The sequence below is a fragment of the Drosophila bipectinata genome, chromosome 3L, assembly GCF_030179905.1.
Source record: "Drosophila bipectinata strain 14024-0381.07 chromosome 3L, DbipHiC1v2, whole genome shotgun sequence".
Lineage (NCBI taxonomy): Eukaryota > Metazoa > Arthropoda > Insecta > Diptera > Drosophilidae > Drosophila > Drosophila bipectinata.
The window spans coordinates 16,895,023-16,921,396 of NC_091738.1; the positions used below are offsets into that span (position 1 = coordinate 16,895,023).

Genomic DNA, 26,374 nt, shown 5'->3' on the forward strand with positions numbered 1-26,374 from the left:
TATATTTTTTGAAAAAAAAGGGAAATGTGTGAAAATTGTTAGTTGTTTTGCCGCATTTACTACGAGAGAACCGAGAGGCTTAGGCGCCGTGGCTGTTGGTCGAGTTTTCCAGTTACGTCACGACAGTTTTCCGCGAGAGTTCCAAGTTCGAGCTACATACGAACACCCCCGCCTCGCATAGTGCCCAGTTGGATTTTCGTTTGGCCGGAAAAACACATGCTGGTGTGTTTTTTTTAGATTGAACAAAGTAGTCGGCGCGTTGATTTTCACAGCTCAGTTTGTGAGTTTCCCTTACGTATGCCGCCTCACACTCATTTCTAATTGTGATTCGTAGGAAGTAAGTTCTCTAGTGCAAAATATATTCTAATAAAATAGTCATCAAAATAAAATCGGAACACAACAATAAATACAAGTAAAACACCACCAAAATATATCCGAAATATTCGAAAAGAAATTCATCAAAGAATAAACGAAAAGTATCTACAACGCGTCGCCATCGATCGGTCTTCTTGTTGTTCAACCGTTTAACTGAAAGAAAATAAAAACGCATCGAGATTTGAATAAAATTTAATATCTGGCATCACGCAACTGCAATACCAACGTCTGTGAACTTCAACGCAAGCCATCAACGAACGCCAAAAGGATAACGTAACGCAGCGGTACGTAAGGACTAGTGCAACGACAACAAATCGGAAGTCTCCCAAGAGGACATAACGGTGAGTTTGCGAGAGCGGGGGGTACATACATATATGTATGTATATAACGGGGGAAAATCAAAAAATGCCTAGCGAAAATTCTTCAACTCGTTTTCTTTTTTTTTTTTAACCCGGTCGTGTACGTGTGTGTGTGTGTTTGATTACCTCTCTTTCTTGCATGAGCATGCATGCATGTGTGTGTGCGAGTGCAGCGGAAAACGTGTATTCTTAAGAAAAACCTGAAAATCGAAACCCGGAATTGGGTCAGTGTGTCAAACTCTCCAGCTCCAAGTCTGGCTAAAACACGGGCTAAAACGTGTTTCTTGGCTTAGTCAGCTTGTTCTTATTATCTAGTCGCAGCTGCGCCGCTGTTACCGTCGCTGCTGAGGCATAGGCCGTTCGTTCTCTGCTAGCCACTTGACGCCAAAAAGGCCTAAACAGCATCGCCTCCAGAATTCCTAAAAAAAAAAAAAAGCAAGCTGCATAGGTGTGAGTGGGAGGGAGATAAATGTCATCCGCTAGTGACAGTTAGATCAAAGTTGCCTAATCATGATAATATTTTAATATTAATTTAGAATTCCCTTTAGTTTATCTGTCATATTATTACTTTGCTTATTATGTCATCTAGTCGATCAAGTAAACTTTTTCATGAAAAAGTGGTAGCACGTTCTCCAGCTACCGCACTCTCTCTAGTCTTTAGTCTCCAGTCTCTAGTCTACTAGTCTCTAGTCTAGCTAGCTCTATCTCTCTCTCGGGTATTTTTCGGCCACTCGCTTCACTTGATCTTGCACTCCGGTAAGTGGCAGTGCAGTTGACAGCGACCGCGACAGCGACAGCGACTGCTACGTCGACTGAGGCGCTTTTACCTTGAGCACCGCCTGCACTTGTCGCAGCTACCTGGCCCTCCACCCCCTGCCTATCTGGCTTCTAAAAAGCCAACACCTCTTTCGAAATCGTAGTGGCTCTTATTTATGTTTCTTAAGCGGTGTCTTTTTTAATATTTTTGATGTTTGCCAATAAAATTATAACGACTCGGCGGGTCTGCTAATGCGTTTTAAGGTCGCCGCCGTCAGTGCCCAATAACCCAATAACAAAAAAAAAAAAGAAGAGATGCTCTCTTTCACATTTCTCGGCCCATTTAACGGGTGTCTGCTTTGGGCCAGGATCTCTGATTTGATTTATTTTACAGTTATTTATTATACAATGAGGCGCGAGAGAAAGTAAACAAGATTAGAGCCATGGGCGTATGGGAAGTACATTCCAAAAGGGTTTTCTTTAAAAACACCACTTCCTGCTGAAGGACAAGCTTAAACATGAATTAGTAACCAAAGCATCCCGACCCCTCCCCCTCCCTAAGCGCGACCCTGATAAAGGGAAAGGATAAAAGTGACAGCCAGCTGGTGCTCATTTTCCAGGATAGGAAAATAGGAAAATGGGGGAAAAAATGGGGGATATTGGGATAACAACGCGGAAGAGGCTCCATTATAGGTTGCTGGTTTACTATTTAACTGGGCCCAAACACAGCGAGCGAGAGAGAGAGAGAGCGAGCGATAGGGAATCAGAGTGGGAGGTGGGTGGTGACACTGAACAGTGGAGCACCTTCGTCATCGTCACTCGGCCTGTATAAGAGCCATAAATAATGCACGCGAAGAGCACTCGTTGAGAGATTGCGGGAGAGATTGGGGAAAATTAGAGAGAAAGAGAGGGAGCGAGCGGCGTAGGCAGCGCTGCCGCTTTGGGGGGTGTGTTTGATTTTTGCAGTTAAGAGCGAAAAAAAAGTGGCTTTGATTTTCGTCGTGTGCTGTGTGCCCTTCTCAGGGGACTCTCGGGGTATGACAGTTTTGGCAGACGATTCGACCACCACCCCCCACTGACCAAAGGGGGTCTAAGGCCCCAAAGCGTGTCTCGTTAAATGATGGTCTCAGGGGAGTAGTTTAATAAAATCTAACTAAAATAAATAGAAATTTAATAATAATATTTAATATTTAATATTTTACTTAATAATTTTAATTTTCAAAAGTATTTCCTTTTCTTGGCTCACATTGTTGGCACTTGGCAGTGGCTAGTGGCTAGTGGGTGGTAGTGGGTAGTGTGTGGGTGGGTGGTTGCGTGGGCAGTCGCCCCACATTTGCATGCCCCACTCAAGCACTCTCTCCTCGCTCAGACTCGCTCTCTCTCTCTCTTGGACTGGCTCTCTGGTTCCCTGTATATAGCCCGAATTGGGATAGGGATGCGAAGGCTAGCGCTAACCTATATAATTTTTTGGTTTCGTTTCTAACAACAAGCACATCCTCCTTCCGCCCCCAACACCCACCCACCCACAACGGAACCTCTGGTGGTGTTTTGGCAGTTGAAGGTTCCTCTGCTTTTTTTTAAAGCATTTTTTTTTTTATTATTTTTTTTTTCTCAGTCGCTCAGTCGACGTCGCAGCAGCCGAGTGATGCTTTTAGCTTTGCTTTTGGCTTTGGCTTTGGCTTTGGCTTTGAATTTAATGTTAAGTATACGCATCAGTGAACTCAATTTAATTATCATGATTGTTTCGTTCGCTGTCTTTGCTTTTCCGCCGCTGATGAAATTCAGATTTTTCCAACTTCACAAACAGACGTGTTTTTTCCACCGCTTTTCCTCGTTTTTCCTCACTTTTTTCTTCACAGCTTATGTAATGTGAAACGTAGAGCGAGCTGATAAAAAATAAAAGCACTGACTGTCCATAATTACGAGCTTTAGATTCGCTCGCCATTCGCCCATTTTTTATCAGTAGTGTTATTTATAACAAAAAAAAATAAAAAAAAAAAATAGTAAAAAATGGGAAAACAATTGGGATTTTAAAGTGCAGCCTAGCGGAGAGAGAGAGCTAGAAAAAAAAATAAAAAATAGAAATGTTTGTTGCTTCTGTAGCCAAAAACCCAAACGAAAAGCAATTAAGTTGCCACGGATCATTGCACAATAAGTAAAGAATCAAAAAAAAAAAAAAAAAAAAAAAACAAATACCAAAACTGGCTGGGGGAAAACATAACTGTGTTTGCTTGGCCAACCGTTTACGCCGGCAGAGACGCTGGCAGCGCTGCACACTCGGCTCATCTGAATAACAATACGGTTAGAGTTTAGTATATAGTTTTAGAACGCGCCGAATTCGGTTAATTAGTTTAAAGCCGAAAAACGAGGTGTTGCTGCTGGCCGGCCAGTTGCCACGCCTTTAGCCAGAAAGCGGGATTACCGTACAGTGATGACTCCCCAATAAGAGACCATAAGATTATGATATAATTAGTATAATATAAGATACTCATTTAATAAAAATCCATCTTAAAGGTTATATAAATAGCTACAAATATAAATATCTTGTAGGTCTCGCTCTCGTCACCTATTGAATTGACCTTTTCCAGTTACTAAATCAGATAATGGCAACCTTAACCATTATTAGATCACTAGAGTACAGCTGCCTCTCTTTCGGCCCTCTCTTTCTACGGTTCTAGCTCTAATCGCGGCCTCCATATCATCGGATGAGCAGAGAGGGACACACACAGTGGGCGGTGGGCGGGTTGGCCCTAAAGAGCTTTTTAATAAATAGGCCAAATATGTAATATTGCTAAAATGTGTTTATTGTAATATTTCTTTTCTCGACAACACACACATACACAGATAAACACACACACTTGGACACACGTTGGAGCAAACGCACGTGCATCAGTGCATCCCTCGAATTCAACCCAAAGAGCAAGCGCGGCCCCAAAAAGAGAGCAGTGGTAGTAGTAGTACGAGTGCTCTCTCCCGCTCTGCCTGCTTGTGCTGCTGCCGCCTCAGCTGCTGTCGACGCTGACTGCGCTGTTGGGGGCCCCCAAATCGTCGGCTGTTCGTCAGTTGGGGCTCGCTGAGTCGTTGTTCTACCGTCGTTGTGATTGCAACACATTTTGATTTCGGATTCGGATATTCGGATTTAAGAACTCACGATTCTCCGCTCCGCTTTTCGGCCAAAAAAAAAAAAAAATCCAACTCTCTCGTAGTCGCGTTACAAAGGAAATAGAAGAAAAAAAAAAAAAGTTCTACATTTTATTATAACGCTCGAGTTTGTAAAAGTATGTGTCTCTATAAGTGTGTGTGTGTGTGTGTGTGTGTGCCAGTTTTTCATGCGTTCTCCACCGCTGCTACCGCTGCTGCTGCTGCTGCTGGTGGTGCTGCCGCTGCTGCTGCTGCAACAACAATTAACAATAACGACAACAAACAGTTACCACATCGCCTCTCTCCCTTACTCGTTAGCCCGTTTATATATATAGTATTTTTAAACTGCGTTTTTTTCGCCAAAAAGCCATAAAAATAAAAATAAAAAAAAACAAAAACAAGTACACTTTTAAGTGCTGGCCTGGCCAACAGCGGACAAAAGTCAACGAACAACAACTATTTTGGCCCCAAAAACAAGGCAGTCACAATAAAAGATATACTCCAACTCAGACAAGAATACATACCTATATAAATATATATATATGTATATATTCTTTATGGAAAATCCGTGTGTGAGAACGTACTTGATTTTGGGCTCACAAGCTCACACGGGTTTTCGCCAGAATAACAAATTATGGCCAAGGAAGTTGGTCGGAAAGAAAAGGGGCGAATCTTTATGCGTGACATGGACTAGTTGTTATTGTTATTGTTGTTCTTTTGATATGTTGTTGGCTGGTGTTTTATGTTGTAACGGTATTTTTGTGTATACACCGAAGAAGCAGTGGCAGTGGCAGGAGTAGCCCGCCCACAACAAACCCCGTACATACCTTCCACCCCCTCCTGGGCTCGCCTTCAGAAAATAGTCACAATCGTATCTTTCTCTCCTGCTCTCTCTTCTTCTCCTTTAACATCCTCCCACCCACCTCCTACTCCTCCTCCTCCTCCTCTCTTTCACCACAGTCGTCATCGCCATCGCCATTGCTCTCTACCCTCCTTCCCACTCTCGTGTGTAGTAGCCTTTTTCGCACACGTTGCGTATACGTAATGGCCGTAAACAACAACAACAGTAGCGCGCACTAGAACTAGCAGAAAACTCGTATAGTTACAACCCCACGCTCATCCCATCCCCCTTTCTGCTCACATGTGCGGAAGAGAAAGCTGGAAAATTTGTTTATTCAAATTTTTCCTTGATGGTCTTTTTTTCTGACTGCCATGCCATCTGATGAGTGGATAAACGATGCTGCCAAAGCAGCAGTAGCAGCGGTCAGCTCTAATTGAAAAGTTAAAAAAAAAGTGATAAAAGTTATAATTAATTCAAAATCAATGTTGAATCTATATCTATAGAGAGGGAGAAGAGCCATCATCAACAAAACCCGGTGCTAATGTTAAAAAATAAACAGAAAAGTAAAGTGGTTTGAAAATTTCTCAAAGAAATAATAGAACGAGCGGAAAGTTTTCAACAAAATAAAGGTAATACTTTGTTGGATTTACTAATACTATACTAGATGGTATTTTTAGTTGCATTCTGTGATGAAAAGTCGCATTAAGGAAACGCCAACAGTTTCGAAATAACCCACGCAGAGGCCCCATGTCTAATAAGCTGACGAGAGTTGGGAAGACTCTACACGAACCAATGGGAACTGTCGCCTGGGGATAGAGACTTTTTCCTCATAGAGGGTGTCCCCTCTTTTATAATTTTATTCTAATTCTAATATAGAGTTAAAGAATTATTTCCTGTGTAGATATTTTGATAAAGATATTCTCGAGGCTGGTTGACATTTTTCGAATACCCAACCGTCAAAGGTCATGGGGGTAGAGCTCAGCTTCCTTCCCCTCCGGCAGCACTGGTTGGCTTTAAGCTTTCAATTCCGTAATTCCTGCCTGCCTTTTTGGCTTACATAAATAAAAATAAGTATTCCCCGCGGCTTGGTACTTTAGGAGGATATGCCTCCCAGAGACACCCCCAGACAGACACCCTGTACATAAATCTAAAATTATAATGCGCACCGCTCTTCAATATTCATTTCTTGCCATCCTCTAGTTGCTGTTTTTGTTCTCTTAGTATTATTTTTATTTTTTTTTTTGGGATTTTCTGGCTGTTGCCTAGGCTACAAGTAAGACCACCTCCTCCCCCTTCTGGGCTGGTTACTCGAGAGACTTTTCTTTATAAGCGACATCTCGCACGCATGCCAAAAAGAGCTAAAGTACTTTTGCTTATATGTTTTCATTTAATTTTCTCGCTAAAGATACAAAAATGGCGACAGCTGTTCTAGGAGGGAGAGGCCACGCCTCTGGCGGCTGTCGCTGGCAATAAAAAGATATAATGCCCGCCAGGATCTGTTATCGAAGGCAGAGAAACTCGTAAACCAAGTCAAAGTTCAAGTCTAAATAGGGGGGGTTTTCCAAGGGGGGTTTATGGTGGGTTAAGGCCATAAAGAAAATCTGTGTCAAAAGGAAACAAGGCGAGGAAATGCCTTTAAGAATCTAACTAATCCCAGGCCCTAGGGGGGTTATAGCACTTTCTTTCTTTCTTTCGAACTTTCACCCTAGTTTTCGAAAATAAAATGCAAAATGGTCACCAAAACGGTAATCAAACTTGCACTCTACCGTGGCGACTCGACCATTTAGACCGCAACGCAGCTACAGATACAGATACAACTACAGCTATAGATACAGATACAAAACAGCTGCACTGCTAGCTGTAGAGATATAGAGCTAAAAACCACAGACGACACACCCACCTGAATAATCTATATGGTAAAAAGAGGGCCATAGCCTCCGTCACCGTGTGGGTCAGCAACTGAACTGCGTGCGGCTTTTATGGTCGTTTCGGCCATAAATAGAACCGGACTGCTGCTGCACGCACTGTGTTCCCAATTTTGGTTGTTTCATCCCCCCCCCTCCCCCCACCTTGTGTGTGTGTGTGCCTCAATTATATAGCTTTTTTTGCATACGACTCGCTCTGTGGAAGTTGGAGAGCTGCATTGAAGCGAGTCGACATTCATTCATTCATTCATCTAACGAGGCTTGGCTTGGCTTTACAACTATTCCGTTTCCACGCTTCATTCATGCATTCGAACAACAAAAGATAATATTAGTTATCTGCATATTTTCACGGTTCTCAAATCGTTTCAGCTGCCCACAAGCGGATATATAGATACATAGATACATATATAGATACTTTACTAATGTGAGAACATGGCTCGCTAAACTTGAGATGCAGTTTCCACACTATGGAAACAATTATCTATCAGTATGGGCCATTATAAGGCATTTATGCCCAAGAATTTTAAGTAGAATCGAGAGAAGTATCTGCTGGATTTATTTGTTTACATATCACTTGACTCGGATTTCGTTTATTTTGTTTACCATTTTAAAGATATTAGGCAGCTGCTGTGTTGGTCGAGTTAATATCATAGATCTTTCAGGGGTTTTCAGACCAAAAATATCTCACAAATATTTCATTAACTTGCATCTCTTAACTGGGTCGCCAGACTGAAGCCTGAACTGTAACGAATTTAAGGCGCAATTTGGGCCAAAAGCGTTGCCAAAAAAATTAAATATGCGCCAAAACAAAAGGCGACAGCTGCAAAGATACAGATACAGATACAGGTATACTATAGTCTAGTAGATACAGATACCGCATCCATATGCATATGATTGAAGTGAGAAGAGCCTGAAGGAGGGCTGCCTTTGAGAGCGATGCTGCGTTGCTCAGCTGCGCTTTTTCACTTTTTATACAAAAACACACACATAGATACAAACACACACACATACAGTTGGATGGTAGTGCCGTCCCTTTCAGTCGACCCATTGTCTGCATTTTTGCATTTTAATTTTATGCTTTTGGCCTAGGAAGATGGCAACAAAGGCAGCTTCTCTGAGGCGGCAGCTGCGCCTCTACAGAAATAGTTGGCAGGCAACGACGCCCCCACTACCCTTCTTTAGACACACCATCTTCCATCCTCCAGATCCCCCCCTTGAGTCACACTTTTACGTCATTTCTTTTCACTTTTTTTCTTATTTGTTGGCCTGGGCCGCCTTTGGCTTTTACGTTTCCTTTGAGTTCTCTTTTTGGCTTTTTGTGTGATTGCATTTTTATGGCTGTCGTCGGAGAATGCCGAATTTGCATATTTATTTTACTTTTTGGCAAGTGCTTCCACCTGCTTTCCACAAGGGGATTGCGTATACGCCCCGATGGCTCAAAAATTGTTTTTTAATGACTTAATTTGGCGTAACGATTTAATGGATGGCTTCGGTTCTCCTAGCTTCGATGGCTTAAATCCTTTGTCAGCATAGACAATAATAATCCTACTCTGTAGAAGGGGGAGGGGGGAGAGTAGGAGGCAGGACATCAGGCAGCCATCGCTCATACGCAGCGTTGTCCCCAGCTAAAGTGGCAATAAATCATCAGACCGAACTGCTTCAAACACCACCCACCCACACACACACATATGTTTTAAGGAAGGACTTCTTTTTTTTTTGAAAATTAATTCCGAAAACCGAAATTCAAGCGAAAAGAGCTTCAAGTTTTGGCAAATATTGGACATGGGTCAGGGGAAAGGAATAAAAACCAACACAAATACAACTTGTCGAAAAGTTTCATTGTTTCACACAAGTTTTTCGGCTTACAGGATATGCAGGATATACAGGATATAAGCGTGTGTGTGTGTGTTGTTGAGTCTATGTTATAGTATGTGTGGTTATTCCGTTACAGTGGCAATTTGTGCTCGCGCTTTGGTAGTTTGGCGTTTCCCTTTTGCTCCTTCAGTTTCTGCCGAGGATTATGGATTTTTGTGTGCCACATATACACACACACACATACATACAGAAAGGGTGGATGTGAATACACCCCCTCCTTGTCGAGCAAAATGGATGCCCCGATGGCAGGCCATCAATTTAGCTGCGGAGGCCTCAGCTCCCATCATGATGACGATGATGATGTTTGTCTGTTGGTTTGTCTGGGCCAGCTCCTACCCCCTCCATCCCTCCACCCAATGTGTGCTACAATTTCCTTTCACTTGACTGACATCCAAAAGCTTCGTCCTCGCTCGCCCCACTCAAGGATTGTATAACATGTTGGCGAAAGGCAGAGCGCCGTTTTCTTTTTCATCCGCTCAGGTGAGGGGCGATGAGGTGGTTGTGCGGCGGGGGGGATGGTGTACTTCCACTTCCGGCGCACTGTCAGTCAGTGCATCCATGCTTGTATGTGTGTGCCATTTTTGCGCTTTCTCGCTTTACACTTGACTTGCCCCCCGACTCTTGGCTCAGCCAGTGGCAAAGTTTTAGCACCGCAACTTCAATTGACCTTTGCTTTCCTTTGCCAGCCATCCTCCTGCCCTCCCCACCCCCTCTGTTAATCCTCTCCTTGCTGCTGGCCCTGCCCTCCCTCTTCATCTCTGTCACCCAGTGACTTTCTTTCGTTTTAAGTTATTCACCAACACGTACGCTTTAGCGTCATCGTCATGCCCCAGCCATCAACATGATTTCCTCCTCCTGCCCCAGACCCACACCCACACCCTCCGCTCTACTAATTTCCACCCACACGTCCCTGGGCTGCTGCCCTGGCCGTTATGTCCTCTTAAACTCTTTGAGCCTGGGCGAGCTAATTGTCCTTATGTGACTTGGATGCGGTTATCTGGCCTGGGGAGGATTCACCTGCTGGACTAGGACTTTAAGGAATGAATGGCAGCCTTAGAGAATCTTAAATATGATTCAATATCCTTGTTATAGATACTTTTTCCGATACACCACCCATCTGGCATGCTGTAGCATACTTTCCAGCGCTCTCGTCCTTTTTCTCTGGTTTTTTGTGTGTCAGCTTTTATCGCTCGACTGCGGTCTGCACTTTATTGTTTTTCGGCAAGGACACAGCCAGGCAGCAACAACAACAAGGATGTGCAGGTGTGCAGAGCCGAACAAAGCGATACACAGGGCAGGCTCGCTGGGAGTAGAGTTCTTCTGCCAGGACTTTTCTTATCGCCAGGACTCGCCTGAATCTCAGGTGTCTTGACTGTGGCCTGTATTCGTGTCTGGGTGTCTCATGTGGCTAGTTTAGTTTTAAAAATAGTGCTTACTCTTTCGGGCCTTTCTGCCTTCCACCTTGCATCCTTCCTGTTTCCGGTGGTTGGGTTGGGTTGGGTTGGTTGCCTTCATTTCCTTTTAATTTTTTTTTGTGCAGCTTTTTAGCTTCGTATCTGTATCTGTATCTGTGCCAAGTGAAGCGCGCCCACGCTGCCTGGCCCCGTTTTATAGGTCAAACTTGCACTCTCTTCCACACCGCCCACTTTTCCGACCCATTTTCCCCTACTTTTCTGTAGCCAGTGGCTTCTCCACGCAGTCTGGTTATTCAATAGTTTGGCACTTCACTAATTGCATTGCCCTTATTGCAGTTACGCTCGAAATGTGCCAAAAAATATCCCAGCCGGGTAACTGGAAATACGTTATCAAACATTCACCAACAAATGTCCAACGAATTGGGGGATTAATTTTTCATTTTCTTTATTGGAAAATGATTCATTTTGCTGCGCGGTCACACATTTTCTCGGCAAAGGGATTTAAAACCAATTGGGGTTTTTCCTCGCGAATGAAACAAAAAAAAATACCAATCTGTATTACCCAAAGGCTGTATATCATATTCACTGGCGGGAGTACCTTGCATATTTTTGTGATTATTCTCGTATTCATCCCCATAGGGATGTTATATTCTGAAGGCTCTGCTGTACTGTCGTGTTTTTTAAATACCCAGTACTTGTAAAATGAAAGGGTATATCTGCTTAGCTACAAGGAATCATATAGGGAGAAGGAAACATATCTTAACCCTTGGTGTAGTTAAATATTCTGACTGTCTCTATAAAAGTCTGAAAAGTTATCATAAAAGTACTTGTAAAATGCAAAGATATATGGCGTTCCTGGGGATCTATATAAGAGGAGAAGGGAAACATACATATCTTCACCCATGTCGTAGAAATTTCTGTATAAAATCCTGAAAAGTTATCATAAGGGGATACAATGGGATATGGTGTTCCTAAGATTATATGTCACGGGGAGGCAAATAAAATAGGAAAAGGAAACAAACATTAACCCATGATGTAGCAATTTCGTCTTATTTATATAAAAACCATAGGATAGCCATAACCATAGTTTTTTGATGCCAAACTATTCCAAGGACCAATATATCTAGGATAAAATATCTAGAAAACAAAAGTCATCCATATCAGATAATTTTAAGAAAAGTAATGTAATGTAATTCTACTTCTCTAATGATTGAAGGGAGGGACTTTGTCTAAAACACTTAAAAGTAGCCGAGAAATTCTTTCTTTTATGTCCTACCTCCCCTATTTTACTATTTTAATTATTATATAGCTAGGTAATTTATGTAATAGGAAAAAGGAATCATTTTTTTTAACCCCAATAGAGAGCCTAAAGAGTTTTTTTTTTTAAATTTGAATAGAAAGACTAATATATACATATGTATCTAGATTCTAGAAATATATCCATCTAGATTCTGGAATATACATATATAATCAAATCTGGCTTTTTTTTAGAAGAGTTACATCTTAATAGAGAAGAGTACCGGGTATCATATAGTCTAAAAAACTCTTTCTTTTTTCTACTATTTCCCCCAAATGCCCACTAATTCAGATCATATCACACACAACACCCCCAACGCACCACAATCTGCAGCCGTAAACTCTTTTTTGCTCCTTGGTTGAAATAAAATTCTTTGGCGGTTCTCGTTTCGTTTCCATTGGCATTACTCGCGCAATTTTCGCACGTGGAATTTTGCAATATAGTTGAGGTGCCTCCGAACTGACTAACAGAGTGACTGACTGACTGACAGTTGGGCCTGCCTGAGAGTGGGTGGGGATTGTGTGAGAGTTTTGAGTTGGCTACTGCTACTGCTGCTGTTGATTAAATTCCATTGATAGCGCTGGCGTTGTCATGATGCGAGCAATATCTCCCTTGCTGACTCTGTGATTTTCCGGCTGACCTCAGTTGTTGTTGCTTTTGTTGCTGTTGCTGCCGCATCAGTGTTGCCATGGCCGATGTCAGGGGGGGAGGCCTTCGGTAATGAACATTTTAATAATTCAGTCAGACCTACTCTGTATTCTCTTTTTGTTCGCCATTTTTACTATCCCATCTCCTGGCATCATCCACCTCCCTATTATACAGCCTCGCTTAATTTTGTCATCAATTTTGCTAATGCCCGGGAATAAAGTTCTCAAAAATAATTTCATAATATTGTAAATAATTAAGAGCCGCACATCAATCATGAGCACTAGCTAACAGCCATCTCTCCCTCAGTGCGGAGGAGCAAGCTCATCATGAATCATGTCAGGGGCACTTAGCCATCGGCAAATCAGCTTTTGCCTCTAAATGTTGGCCACATCCGCCCAAGAGCCCAGAAAATCCATTCTGCTGGGCCAAAATATATATATTTTTGTATTCCACAGTCTCAGTGGCGCAATATATATCTATATCTATAACTATATCTATATCGTTTTGCCAACGTCATGCCGGACAAATGAAGAAAAAGATGTTGTTTTTCTTTTAAAAATTCTAAAAATATTCCAAAATATTGGCCATTTTTTTGTTGGAATGTGACGCGTTTTAATGAGCGGAAGATATATCTTTTCTTTTTGGATGGATATATATATTTTAGATTTAGTTTTAAATGTTTTCTATGCGAATTTATAGCCATGAACGTGTTTGCATTTATTGGTTCTGATATTTTTGATAATTTATTAGCTGAGATAGCGAGAAATGGGTCGAAACTAAAGCCATAATCACGTGTTGGCCAAAACACCGTCCAACGTTCATTAAACAGATACCTAATGGCACAAACATACCTATATGTAGTATCTTTAAATCGATCAGGCCACGTTTGGATGGGGAGATACAATTAAAATGCCTGGCATAGCACAGACAGAGCACCAAACACAAACAATTTTGACATTTTCATTGTTAATGAAAATTTAATTATGCTTTCATTGCTATGTGTGTGCCTCCCGTTGCCAATCGTATACGCCCGTATATCCGTCAGATTCATGGCGGTGGGGATATCTCACAGATAAGTTCTAGACCAGCAGTGGGCAATGGAGCGCGTCGGCCCATCATCGATACAGATACATATAGATAAAGATACACGAATAGTAGGAATATGGAACGTTAAGTGCCACTGTTGGCCAACAAACATGCGACGCCCGAAACATGCAAACACATCCATCTCTCTACTACCATCTGCTAGATATGTCACAAAATGTTTGACGAAGGCTGGAAAGAACTGGCATTAGTGCAGCTTTATAGATACTTGGGGGGTGGTCAGAAATAGTTATTGTATGAGTATAGTTATTTCCCTAGGTGTCTACCCCAAAAAAACAAAAAAAAACTTTCAAACCGTATTTGTTGACAAGGCAAGTTTATTGTTGCTGCTGCTACTACGACTGCTGCTGTTGTTAAAATTAAACTCTATGTGCTATTTAGTTGTCTCGCCGCCGCTTCTGAAGGTGAATTTATGGTGCACACATGGTGTTCGAGCCAACCAGCGACGACTACCTCTGCTAGTTTCCTCTGAGTATCTGTGTATCTTGTATCTGAATCTGTGTGTGTGTACTGGCCTGAGTTTTCCTCGTGTGACATATGTCGGCTGTGCCAGAAATAGATTCATTTCGAAATGTAGGGGGCAATTCTTTTATTTTTTTTTGCTTCTTCAGAGATTTAAATCTTTCTCTCTTCTCAACTGTGTGTTCTTTGTTTGGCTAGCCATGTGGCTGATTATTTTAATGGCTTATTAATGAGCACAACTAATTCTCGAATTAATTTTATTGCAGATTTCAACAAAAAAATCCCAAGGAATATATCCAAACTGTGTATACATGCTTGCTACAACCATCAAGCCAGTGATTGAAACTTCGATAGCCGCTACATCAGCCGCCTAATATCGCCATCCGATCTGAACCGATCCGATCCTTGAAAAAAAATCTCAATTAATCCGAACCCGGTCGATCCCAACGACCACGATAATAAGATTTCGGCCAGCGCGCACCCCATAACCCAGTAACAGCCTCAAGATTCTTCCCTTCGGAGCCGCCAACTTTCGTCTGGAGACGACACCACCAGAGATGCACAAGATTGCAGCCGCACCACCGCCGGCCGCAGCGCCAACTGGAGCGCTGGAGGCCCCACTGGCGGGACCCAAATATGGCACACTCATCCCCAACCGCATCTTTGTTGGCGGAATAAGGTGAGTATCTCTCTCCTCTAACTATTCTAAGAGAAATCAAACTAAAGTTAATCCCTCTTCTTAGTGGCGATACCACCGAGGCTGACTTGACTCGCGTCTTCAGTGCCTATGGAACTGTGAAGAGCACCAAGATCATCGTGGACCGCGCCGGCGTCAGCAAGGGCTATGGTTTCGTCACATTCGAAACGGAGCAGGAGGCACAAAGACTGCAGGCAGATGTAAGTACCACTCCACTGACCACCTTCCGTTGCTAATATCTCTCGCCTGTTGAAATGTTTTTTGCTGAAAAATATTTGATTCAGAAATGTCGCCAGTATTATGATTTTATAAAAATATTAGTGTAATCGACGGACTATTTGTATTGTGTAGAGAAACAAAAACAAAAAAATGTATAAATTGTACTCCGAATCTTTTAGGGTATTACCTGACCCATCACACACAAGTACTACTTCTACTCTACTACTACTACTACTACTACCGTGAGACGTCGGTGTTCCTTCTACTGAAAACTACTACCGATACCGATAACGATACCGATACTCTACCCCACATATGATCTTAAGATCGCCCATGGGCGTATGATATAATGTATACATATACGATGATCAGATGTACCGCCTTAGGTACGGACGGCACTTTGTTCTTTTATAAATTTCTTCTTATTGCGTTTTTGTTGAGTTTACGTTTCCGAGTTACGTTACATTTCCGTTGCGTTGCCATTACGTTACGTTACATTCGATTCCGTTGCGTTCCTTATATCGTTTCATTGCCAGAAACACAAAAACACCAACAAAAGATACTCACCCAGTTATATAACCCACATTAATACACACTCTCTCCCCCAAGCGTAGGCAGCCTTATATATATATTTCTTTGATCCCACACACCCACTCACCCACACACACACATCTATAAATCGTAAAGTTTGCCCGTTAAAGCTAAAAAATAAATGCAAACAATGTTGAGTTCGTTGCACTGTTTTTTTAATGCTCATTTTTTTAATGCAATCAATTAATTAAGAAAATCTTAGCAAATTTGCTCAGTTTTTTGGCTCCAGTTCTCCAGATGTTATAGACATGTTATAGCCAATATAGAACTACAATAGAGAAATACCTTAGTGCGTTGCCTTGTTGCCTTGAGTTTCAAGTTTCCAGTTTCCGTTTCCGTTTTGAGTTTCCCATTTCCGTTTCCGTTTTAAAGTGTAAAGTTGCATTGTTGGCACATCTTGTTTCTTTTTGGTTTTTGCCTAATTTGTTGATTACGAATCGAATTACGATTGTGTATTGCACATTTTTCCAATTGCGGAATCGAAACGAATTAATAATCAAGCTCAAGCAAGCGAGCAGCCAGTCAGTAAGTGCGCCGTAAAAGTTCCTAGGGAATATTAAGTTCAAAGTTGGTAGTCCAATCACTTGCTCCCCAGTGAGCCCCAGCTGGAGCAGCCCACGCTCAATCCTCACCTGTCGGCAGCTACCTGTGTTATGGATGCTACTGCTGAACTTTCCTTTATATAGTAGAGTCAAGATCTGGGCTGGGCTCTGGCCTTTCGGGCCATAAAAAGTTGCATCCAACCAACCTCTCCTCTCTCTCATTATAAAATGAACTTGGCGAGGCCATATTTTGTTTGGGCATACTAATTGATTATAATTATTGCATAACTGGCGTATAGACCTCCTCCTCCTCCGGTGGAGGTGAACTGATGCAACTTTTACCCATTTTCAGAGCCAGTAGTTCAGTTCTCAGGGCTATTCAGTGCTCTGTGGCATATTAAGTGAAAAACTTTTGCCGCCCCGTCATTAATATGCATTGTTGTCGTTCTGGTTCCCTGTTTGCTCTTGTTAGTAGAGTCTGGGACACGAGTGTCCTTGTTGAGAGAGAGAAAAGAACGACAGCAACTAAAAACTACAACTATATCAAGTATAATGCCCGCTGGCAGAACAAGGATAACAACGACCACACCACACCACTCACTCTCGCTCTTTGAAAAAGGCAAAAGCTAAAAAAACGGGCACAGCAGCAGTCACAAGGCATGCAACATCAACAACAACAACGATAAATACAACAATGGGCTTATGACGAGTCCTAGCAACGTTTAACGAAGTTTTAATTTACACAAAAACACACACACTTAGATCCCTGCTAAAAACAATAAAACCAGAGAGACACACATTACACTAATTAAATTTCATTTAGAAAAGTTACAGCATTTAGTTTTCGAGTTTCAGTTCCGACCACGAACTCATCAAAAGCCACAACATCAAATAAGCGTAGTGGTGTGTTAATCCCCAAAAAGGTTATCCCCCGGCCCGCGGCGCTATCCCCTATCCCTCACAAAATCTAAATCATATACTATATAGTTTCTAAATAAATCTCTACTAATTTTTGTGAATATGTTTTTATGAAAAAAAAGGCCGAAACAACTAATCCTAACCAACCATCACTCCCCTCTCCAACTCATACATGCATAATAACCCAACACAAATAAGAGCCATCTGTAAGGATTAGAGTAACGCACATATCCTTCTCTACCTTCTCGGAAAATAAATAAATATATATCCCATCCAGGACGAATTTGTCCAAGTGCATTACACTCAAGTAGGCAAGTCTTCAATTTTAAATCATTTTAGAGTGGACCAACAGAAGGGAGTCTGTTTTGTTGTCCTTTTTATGACTGTGTGTGGGTGTTTCAGTGAGTGTGTGTGTGAGCTTTACAAGCAACCGTGGCTAAAACAAAGGGGCCACCGTAAAAGCCAGCAACCAAAAGGATTCTTAATTAAATTCAGTCAAGAAAAGAAGTGGTTAAGGACAAGAGAGAGAGAACGGCTTGGCCTGTGGGCCATGGCCTGTAGGCCGTAGAGGAGTGGAGCAGAGCAGCTCCTTCTTGCCATACGTTTCATCTTTAGTTTACTTTCTCAACTGTTGGCCCTTTGTTATGGCCCTTATCCTTATGTCGCCGAGCCGACGAGGAAGCTCGAGGGCGGCCAACTCGAACATAAATGAAAAGAATGTTTGCCCGCCGGCGGTCAGAAAAGGATAGGCCGCGCGATGCTCAGGTTTTCCGTGACACCCCCTCCCCCATCCCACCTCCCACTCCGGCATCCTTTTCATTTCATTTTCCACAATTTTCTTCCTTTATTTTTTTTTTTTTGTAACGTCAAAGTAGCTGGATCTCCTTGGCCAGCAAACATTTGCTTAGGTTAATGGTTATTACCGCTGCCAGGAGACGGCAGGTCAGCAGCACTCGTCCTGTCTCTCAAGGAGTCGTCGTCGGTGCTTATCTGGGTGTCCTTTTCATGCATTTCATGCGCAAATCACAAGGGTATCAGCCGGGACTAATTGCCAATTAAAGATGAACTGGTCCGGGGGTCCGGCTGGCCAGAAGCCTGAAAGAAGCCTTTTCAGACCGTGTGCGTTAGTAGTTGGTATTAAATCTATGTAAATTGGCTGATTTATTGGGTCGAGGAGCTGCTAAATGCAATTTTAATGGGAAAGGGGATTACCAAAGGACTCATAGCAGGAAGGAAAAAGGACTCTCTAGATAATCTTGTTTGAAAGAAAAGGCGATTTGTAGAAAGTTTTCCGGGTAGAGGTTTCTATATTTCCTGTGACTTTATTTTTTTAAATATTTATTTAACTTGGTTTTTTTTGGTGTTTTTTCTTATTTATTATAGTTGTTTGTTTTTTGTATTAAAATTATTTCAATATTCATTTAATTGCAAACACGAGACGAGAGAAGAAACAAAACAAAATACAACCAAAAGCAAAGCTTTATTTCACAAAAATTGAATTTTGTTCTTTAATGCTTTTGTGCCATTTTCTGTTCTTTTTAATTTTTAAATGAGTTCATTATTCTGGTTAATGAATTTTTATGTTTTTGTTTGTTGATTAAAATAAACATGTTGATTTTTGTGCCGCTGAAAATTGAATTTATGAAACAAAACAACAAAAAAAATGGAGTTAAAACTGAACAACATTGTGGCGATAGAATTTTTTGCTTTGAAAGCCAATTAAAAAAATAAAACTATTTATGCAACATATGTACACGACGTTTTTGTAATAAACATTATTTTTTTAAATAAACATTCACACACACACACACACATATATACACCACTATATAATTACACCATATAATTTATATATATTTTATAAACAACTTTGGTAATGGTACTTTGGTAATTTTGCCTTGGCACGTGTTTCTCTCTCTCTTAGCCATGGCCGTGCCATAAAAAATAAGAACTGAACAACAAAAAAAAAATATTAAAACTTAAAAAAAAAGACAAATAAAAACAAAAGCGTTGCGAATTAATTTTTAAGTATTTTTGAGAATTTTTTGATGCTGCTGCGTTCGATTTGAATTTGAATTTCTTCGTTCGGCTTGTGTGTTTATAATGCAATAACTACGATTCTAATGCTCCACCATTTATGCTTTTTATCTTTTTTTTTCGATTGGAAACAGGGTGAATGCGTGGTATTGCGCGATCGCAAACTGAACATTGCACCGGCCATCAAAAAGCAGGTAAGTGTAGTCTAAACTTGGCTAAGAAAATCACCTGATAATCTCTCCTTTAAAGCCCAATCCTCTACAGTCGATTGTGGCCACCAATGGAGCTGTCTATTATACCACCACGCCGCCGGCACCCATCAGCAACATCCCCATGGATCAGTTCGCAGCCGCTGTATATCCGCCAGGTGAGTTTGGAAATTATTACCTACTATAATACACCATAATATCGCTTTCATCTCTAAGATTCACTTGGTTTTATTTATTGACATTTGTGTTTCTTTTCTTTCTTTGTAATTTCATAACTTTTCTACTTCTATTTGAACACCACACCACTACTACATCATCTTCACATCTTGAACAACTATGTACAACAACAACAACAACTACACCACAACCACCAACCAACCATCATCATTTGGGAATAAATTAACCAACCTAGTTACTGACTTTACAGCCGCTGGAGTGCCAGCCATCTACCCACCTTCAGCCATGCAATATCAGCCATTCTATCAGTACTACAGTGTGCCAATGGTGAGTTATTAAAATAATAAAAACTAATATATATAAACTAATAAAATATTAAATTATTTCAGAATGTACCCACCATTTGGCCTCAGAATTATCAAGGTGAGTTTTGAAAGCTTAATTAGTAGTATAGGCCCTTTTCTGGTCGTATTTTGTCGTCGTTTGTCGTAGCCTACACATATCGGTATTTGCTTTCTTTTCTTTCATTTTTTACTTGGCGCACCACCACCACCACCAACAACTACAACAACAACTACTACATCAACAACAACCACCACCATAAAAAAAAATAGGTTAAATCCAAAAAAAAAAATGATAAATAAAGTAAACAAATTTTCGTAGTCGCCAATTTTTCGTTGAGAGCTGCCCTGAATAATTAAAATATCATACCAACAACAACTGCAACAACTACAACAACTATCTGACAGATGCAGATGCGACAACAACAACAACTACTACTACTACTACTACAACTACAATAAAAACCATGCTTCCCCCCCTCAACTCTGATCGAAACTGCAGCAGCAGCCGCACTCTCCTAGTTTATAATTTTAGTTTCATTTTAAAATTAAGTTAATGCCTATGATTTATTGTAATTTATGCTAAGTTGGAGCTTTAGTTCATATTCTTTTTTTAATATGTATGTACTATATATGTAGAGCAACAAAAAAAAAAGATATGTACATGTATTTTAAATTAGTTTGAATGCCATGTCCACGTGCTAGTAGAAACAAAAAAGGGAGAACATTTTTTAAACTTCAGTTTTAATTCAGTTTTTAATTTTTTAGTTAATTTTTTTTAAAATAATTTCGGTTATGCTTGCTGTACATATAGCAGAGAATGATTTGTAAATAGTAGTAGAGTCTCGGCACACACCTGCTTGGAATACCATATACCACAAAAAATATCAAATATTATACAAAATTCATGGAAATATTCTCTCTCTCTATATATGAAATGGAAATTTTTCAATTATTTTGTAGGAATTTATCCATGTTAACTTTGAGGATGCAACAGCAACAGCAACAATATAGTGATGCTACAACTACTACTACAACAACAACATCAACAACAAAAGTAAACTACAACAACAACAAACAGCATAGAATTTATATAAACACACACACACATACCCACAAACATACAGACAAAAGTACACATCCCAGCTGCAATTTCGGAAATGTTTAGTCAAAGGAAAATCGTACAGGAAGGACACTCTCCCTCACACACACACACACACCAGCACGCACGCACACATCTGCAGTGACAAGGAAACCATTGCAAAATGCTGTAAAGTAAGCTGCTTATGTTATTAAAAGGTAGCACTGATGCTGCAGATGTTGCTGCTGTGGTGTGGGTGTGTAGAGGGGGTATTTGGTGGGCTGGAAACATTTATGATGTGCAATTAGCGGAGAGGATCGAGTAGGAGGACAAGGGGGGGGAGGGAGGGGTGAAGGTCTGAAAAGGACTATAAGGACAGTTTTGACAAACTGCAGTGAGTGTGGAAAGTCAGCAAGCGAAAGACAGAGAATAAATCGCATAAGAGAACACTTGAAAGAATATTTAAACTATATTATATACAAAAAAAACACGGAGATGCTAAATACATAACTGGATTATACAGAGGCAGCAGCAAACACACACACACACACTGAACAAGAGCATACTTATAAATAAATATTATAATATAGAGAATAACTGAGTAAATGGCATAAACCCACAACACACACACACACATACTATAATGGTAGCTAAGAGGAAAGCGGGGCAGCGATCGAAGATTAAAGACATAATATTATGCATAAATTAATTTATATACATATATACAGTACATATAAAGCGTAAAATTACTATAACTCGTAACTGTAAAACTGGTATACTGTTATACACAGCCACATACAGCGATACAAAGCAAAAAGATAAGAATATAAGCAAAGGAGACGACAAAGTCAAACTACACGCACACACGCAAACATTAAACACAACACACTGAACACTAAAACACACACATACGCACACTAACGAGTCCTGGTCAGAGAGTCAAGGATAATTTGTGAAAGATGTCCTTCACTCTCTGATCGGTATCCGGTAGAACGCTAGAAAACTAACTTGTAAGCCAAGCAAAAGAAAACTGAACGAAATTTTAGTCTAAAATGCAAGAATACTAAAGGAAAACGTAAAATTGATAAACCTAGTTACATAAGTCAAGCAAAAAGTGAACTAAAATTAAAAAAAAAAAAAAAATGAACTACAATAAAGATATTCAAAATATGCTAGCTAAACAAACAAAAAAATGCAAAAAACATACACACAACTCCCAATAAAATGTACACGGGAGGCATATATTAGAGAGACTATTAAAGGAAAGCTAAACTCAAAGCTCTAGCGAAAGGAAAATAGATAAAACTCAAGCAATACATAGACACTCATAGGTGTGTGTTACACAAGAATATATAGTTAAATATATACGAAAACAAAATAAAAAAAAGAATTAAAAGTAAAATAAAATAACAATTTAATAAACTAATGTACAACCAAAAAAAGCAAAAACAAAAATATGAAAAGAATCGAACTCTGCAAAAATGTTGATTTATTATTTCTGTTTTTCAACACAAAACACACACATGTACTTCAAAGATTTTTTTGTTGTATCTACTTATTGTTATGATGATGGCATCAAACTAATCAAAAACACGAGAACGAGAAACAAGCGAGATGTGTTAACCAAAATTATTTAATGAAATACAAATGCCAAGAGATACATTTGCGGGGGCAGCCACAAAATCGGGCCGGGCGACCCGGGCGACCGTCGAGCGAATTCCATTCAAAATTGGTGCATAATTTGGCTGAATATGAAGAATACCTTAGCGGAAAATTCAAAATAAAAATATTTATATATACGTATATGCCTTATTGAATGAAACAAAATTATTTGCCCACAAAATACTGTTATCGTATTGTAATTGAAAATAATAAACCAACCCAGAGGTTTCAAAAATACCTGCTAAAAAAAAAGACACACTGAAAACCGATAACCGATATCGCCGAGGTCGCCTGCCCAAAACCAAGAACTCGATCTGATGCTGCTGCCCGCCGCAAATGGCATTTCAAAGCGAAACTTGTTGACAAATTTTTACTAAATTGTTAAATAGTTAAATACAAAAAAACCTTTTTAAATCGAATTGTAACAATAATTAGAAATCACTCTTTGTTGAAACGAGAATAGCAAACAAAAAAAAACACAAAAAAAAGATGAAAATATTAATGGAATGGAAAGCAATAATTCAATAAGGCGTGCTCTAGTTAAAAACTAAAACTGAGGTCAAGTCGATGAAGCAACATAGAAACCACCAACCGAGAGTACTTACATTTATGTCAGTCAATAGGGATTTCATTTAGTTTGAAGATAAAAGGGGATGTATGTATATTCAATTAAGAGAGAGCCAGGGTTCTAAGTTTGAAAGAGGACAGAGAATCCAAATTGCTGGGAATATATTGGTTAGTAATACCCAATAGTGAGAGGAGGAATGTGGAGGTCAGGTCTAATTTTTGATATCAGTTTGATTCACTCACTCACTACTTTTTAGTCCCAACCATGCCCAGTTCCCAGCAATTTCCATCTTCCGCATCTACTCAACACTTAAAGATCAGATCATAACTAATAAATCCAAGGCATAACTTAAGTATATACGTGATATTTTGAAAAAGCGAAAATTCATAAATTGTTTAGGTTTAAAACAATATTAAATATATATTATACGGATATATACATATATACATTATAAAGATAATGCCAAGGCATAATTTAAACCATAATGATTAATTAAAGAATGAATGAACATTTTTGCTGACAAAAAAACAAAAAAAAAAATAAGAAATGAGAAAAAAAAAAGAAAATCGAGTAAAATGTTTGTAAACTCAATTTATTGTACGACTTGAATGATGCAGAGAGTAGAAAGGAGGTTCTTAAGTTTTTACTGAACAGCAAAGAGCAGAGAGCAGATTGTCCCATCGTAAAAATCTATTTAGTTTATATATAGTAAATATTTATATTATATATACATATATTAAAATGAACAAATGGCAAGTAACAAAGAAACCAACAAAAATGAGAAAATAGCAATTAGACGGAAGTGAACAAAAATTATATATATACAATACAATATATATCATAGCGCAAAGAATATATATATAAATATATATATATATATATATTTTAATGAAGAAACATCAACTGATTAAGTGCAGCTCAAGTAAGAGCACAAAATGTTTTTAGACTAAGTACCTACCTACCTAAATGAATTCAGCAATTACATAATATACAAGAGATAGACGAGATGCAGGAGTTTGTAAGAGAAGTAGTTTCTACTTCTATGGAGTCTAATTTGTATAATTATATATACAAGCATGTTATGATATAATATACCCCATGATCATCACAACAAAGTAATTGAAAACGAAACATATTTAATCACACCCACACACACGCATATACTATATATATATATATAGAAATCAGATGAGAAAAGAACGCATAAATAGCAATAACAATAAAGCAACAGCTACTTAATAATTTTAGCAAAATGCAAAACACAAAAAAAAAAACGATATGAACGAAAAAAAAAAGAACAAATTGCAAAACTATTTGGTTTTTCTTTATTTTTTGAGTCTAAGCTTTTTTAGTTTGGTATTCTAGCTTTTTTTTCAGTTAATCGTACCTCGATTACACCTATTCCTTCTCCCCTTTCTCAGATATGTAAATCACACCAAGCCCCATATATATTTTATACAGAAAACCATTCACCAATGCTGCACTCGCCATCGACGAACAACCACCCACAACACCAGCAACCACAGCCATCAAATGCCTGGCCGGAGGACCATCACCACCACAGTAACATCAACCTGACTGGGTGCATCATGCCCAGACTTTAAGCCCTCATCCGATTCTTGGGCGATAGGGCAGGGAGCAGGGAGTGGCTGTATGGCGGGGCTAGCTATATAGCACATAGGATACAAGAATATATATAGGACATAGGCGTGTAGGAGGAGAACAAAACAAGATAAACCCAGAACTCTACCAAGCAATTATCGTCGGACAGGTTTTATACGGGAAAAAGGGCTCGACTGGAGGAGAATCGGATGATGTTATTGGCTAAGAAGAACACGAAGAAGAAAAGTTTTGATCTTCATCAAAAAACATTTTACCACATTGATAGAACATCCCGATGGCGACGTCGCAACATAAAAAACCAAGAAAATCAAAACCCAAAAAAAGCAAAATGGTTTAGTTTTGATCAGTCAGTTGATCAGTTGTTTGTTATTACCGAACCATTTTCCCCCCAAAACCTTCACGCTTTCACCACCCCACCTCGGGGATATCGTTTTTTGTTCCTGACTTTAAAAAAAATGTTTATTCGTTTTTCGTTAACGTTTCGTTTGTAACAAGTTACGATTATGGGCAAGAAGAGTGTGTAAGCGAGTTGAGAGCGGATACAGAGGAACGAGAGGGACTACGATCGGCAAGCCATCTAGAGATCAACAAAATAGCAAATAAGCCACAAGACCCAACGTCGTTTCCCCATAACATTATGGGGACCATCAACACACCAAACGCCCATTGATTGATTCGCAAGAAACCAACCCTAGCATATCCAATACTTCTTCAAAATTGTTCAGTTATGAAAAAGACGATATACGACACCATCTTTAACCGGAGTATATACAAGCTTGCTGTCGCCCGATCCGAACTCTTGAGGTCTCCAGCCTGGAAGCCTGCCAAACCGCTATTACATCGCCCGATATACGTTATATTAGCATTGCAAAATGTTTCGGGTTCGATAGATTTCTTGGGGTGTTCCGATTCATAATATTTCCGATATTGTCTCGTTGACCTTGCAAAATTATCAATCTTCCCTATTCCAATGTTAGCTTTTGCCAATTTTATTTCGGCCCAACTATTGTCAAAATTCGGTTTAGTTATATGAGAAAGTGTATAGAATTTATTCCAAATTAATAATGTTTAGATTCAGAGTGTCCAATGTCATGTCTTGAAGATAATAAAAATGAGAGCCCGAAGCGAACATTATTTTGTTTTTATTTCCTTTTTTATTTGATTTTCTTTCATTTTCAGATTTTGGTAGCCATTTTTGGTAGCCATTTTGGTTTTAATTTCACGTTCACGTTCAAAACATGTAGCATACTTTTCAGGTGCGTTCCAGAGAAGTGGCAAACACCAGAGAGCAAAAGCAACGAATCTTTCAGTAGCATGGCAGTCGAAAAGCAAAAATCGTTAAGCAAATGATATAAAATAGTTAAATTAAACGGTTGTGTCAAATTAGCTATAATCTCAAATATCCAATCGGAGGAAGGCGGCAATTTATTAGGCCTAAACTTAATGAAAACAAAACTTGTCTAAACTCTAAATGTAGTTCAATTACAATTGGTTTGCTAAGCTCGCTCGTC

The 26,374-nt window shown here is 39.7% G+C and overlaps 1 protein-coding gene and 1 long non-coding RNA gene across 8 annotated transcripts; one reads left to right on the forward strand and one right to left on the reverse strand.

The window, feature by feature from the left end:
- The first annotated feature begins 288 nt into the window (after positions 1-288).
- Positions 289-25,992, forward strand: bol (boule homolog, RNA binding protein). Of its 7 annotated transcripts, XM_017234005.3 has the most exons (9): positions 4,573-4,768; positions 5,976-6,101; positions 14,465-14,877; positions 14,942-15,095; positions 19,337-19,396; positions 19,452-19,569; positions 19,824-19,915; positions 19,978-20,011; positions 24,702-25,992. In XM_017234005.3, the coding sequence occupies exons 3-9, from the start codon at positions 14,756-14,758 to the stop codon at positions 24,842-24,844; spliced, it is 723 nt and encodes a 240-aa protein (XP_017089494.2). In that variant the 5' UTR covers positions 4,573-4,768; positions 5,976-6,101; positions 14,465-14,755; the 3' UTR covers positions 24,845-25,992. The 7 variants fall into 7 exon arrangements, with proteins under 7 accessions (XP_070136544.1, XP_017089495.2, XP_070136546.1 ...); XM_070280443.1 differs by lacking the exons at positions 4,573-4,768; positions 5,976-6,101; positions 24,702-25,992 and adding exons at positions 289-716; positions 20,893-24,553; XM_017234006.3 differs by lacking the exons at positions 4,573-4,768; positions 5,976-6,101 and adding an exon at positions 290-716.
- Positions 15,844-16,459, reverse strand: LOC138926423 (uncharacterized). The gene is made up of 2 exons (XR_011442953.1): positions 16,338-16,459; positions 15,844-16,251 (listed from the first exon to the last, which is right to left on the reverse strand). It is a non-coding gene; the product is annotated as an uncharacterized lncRNA (long non-coding RNA).
- Positions 25,993-26,374: the final 382 nt, after the last annotated feature.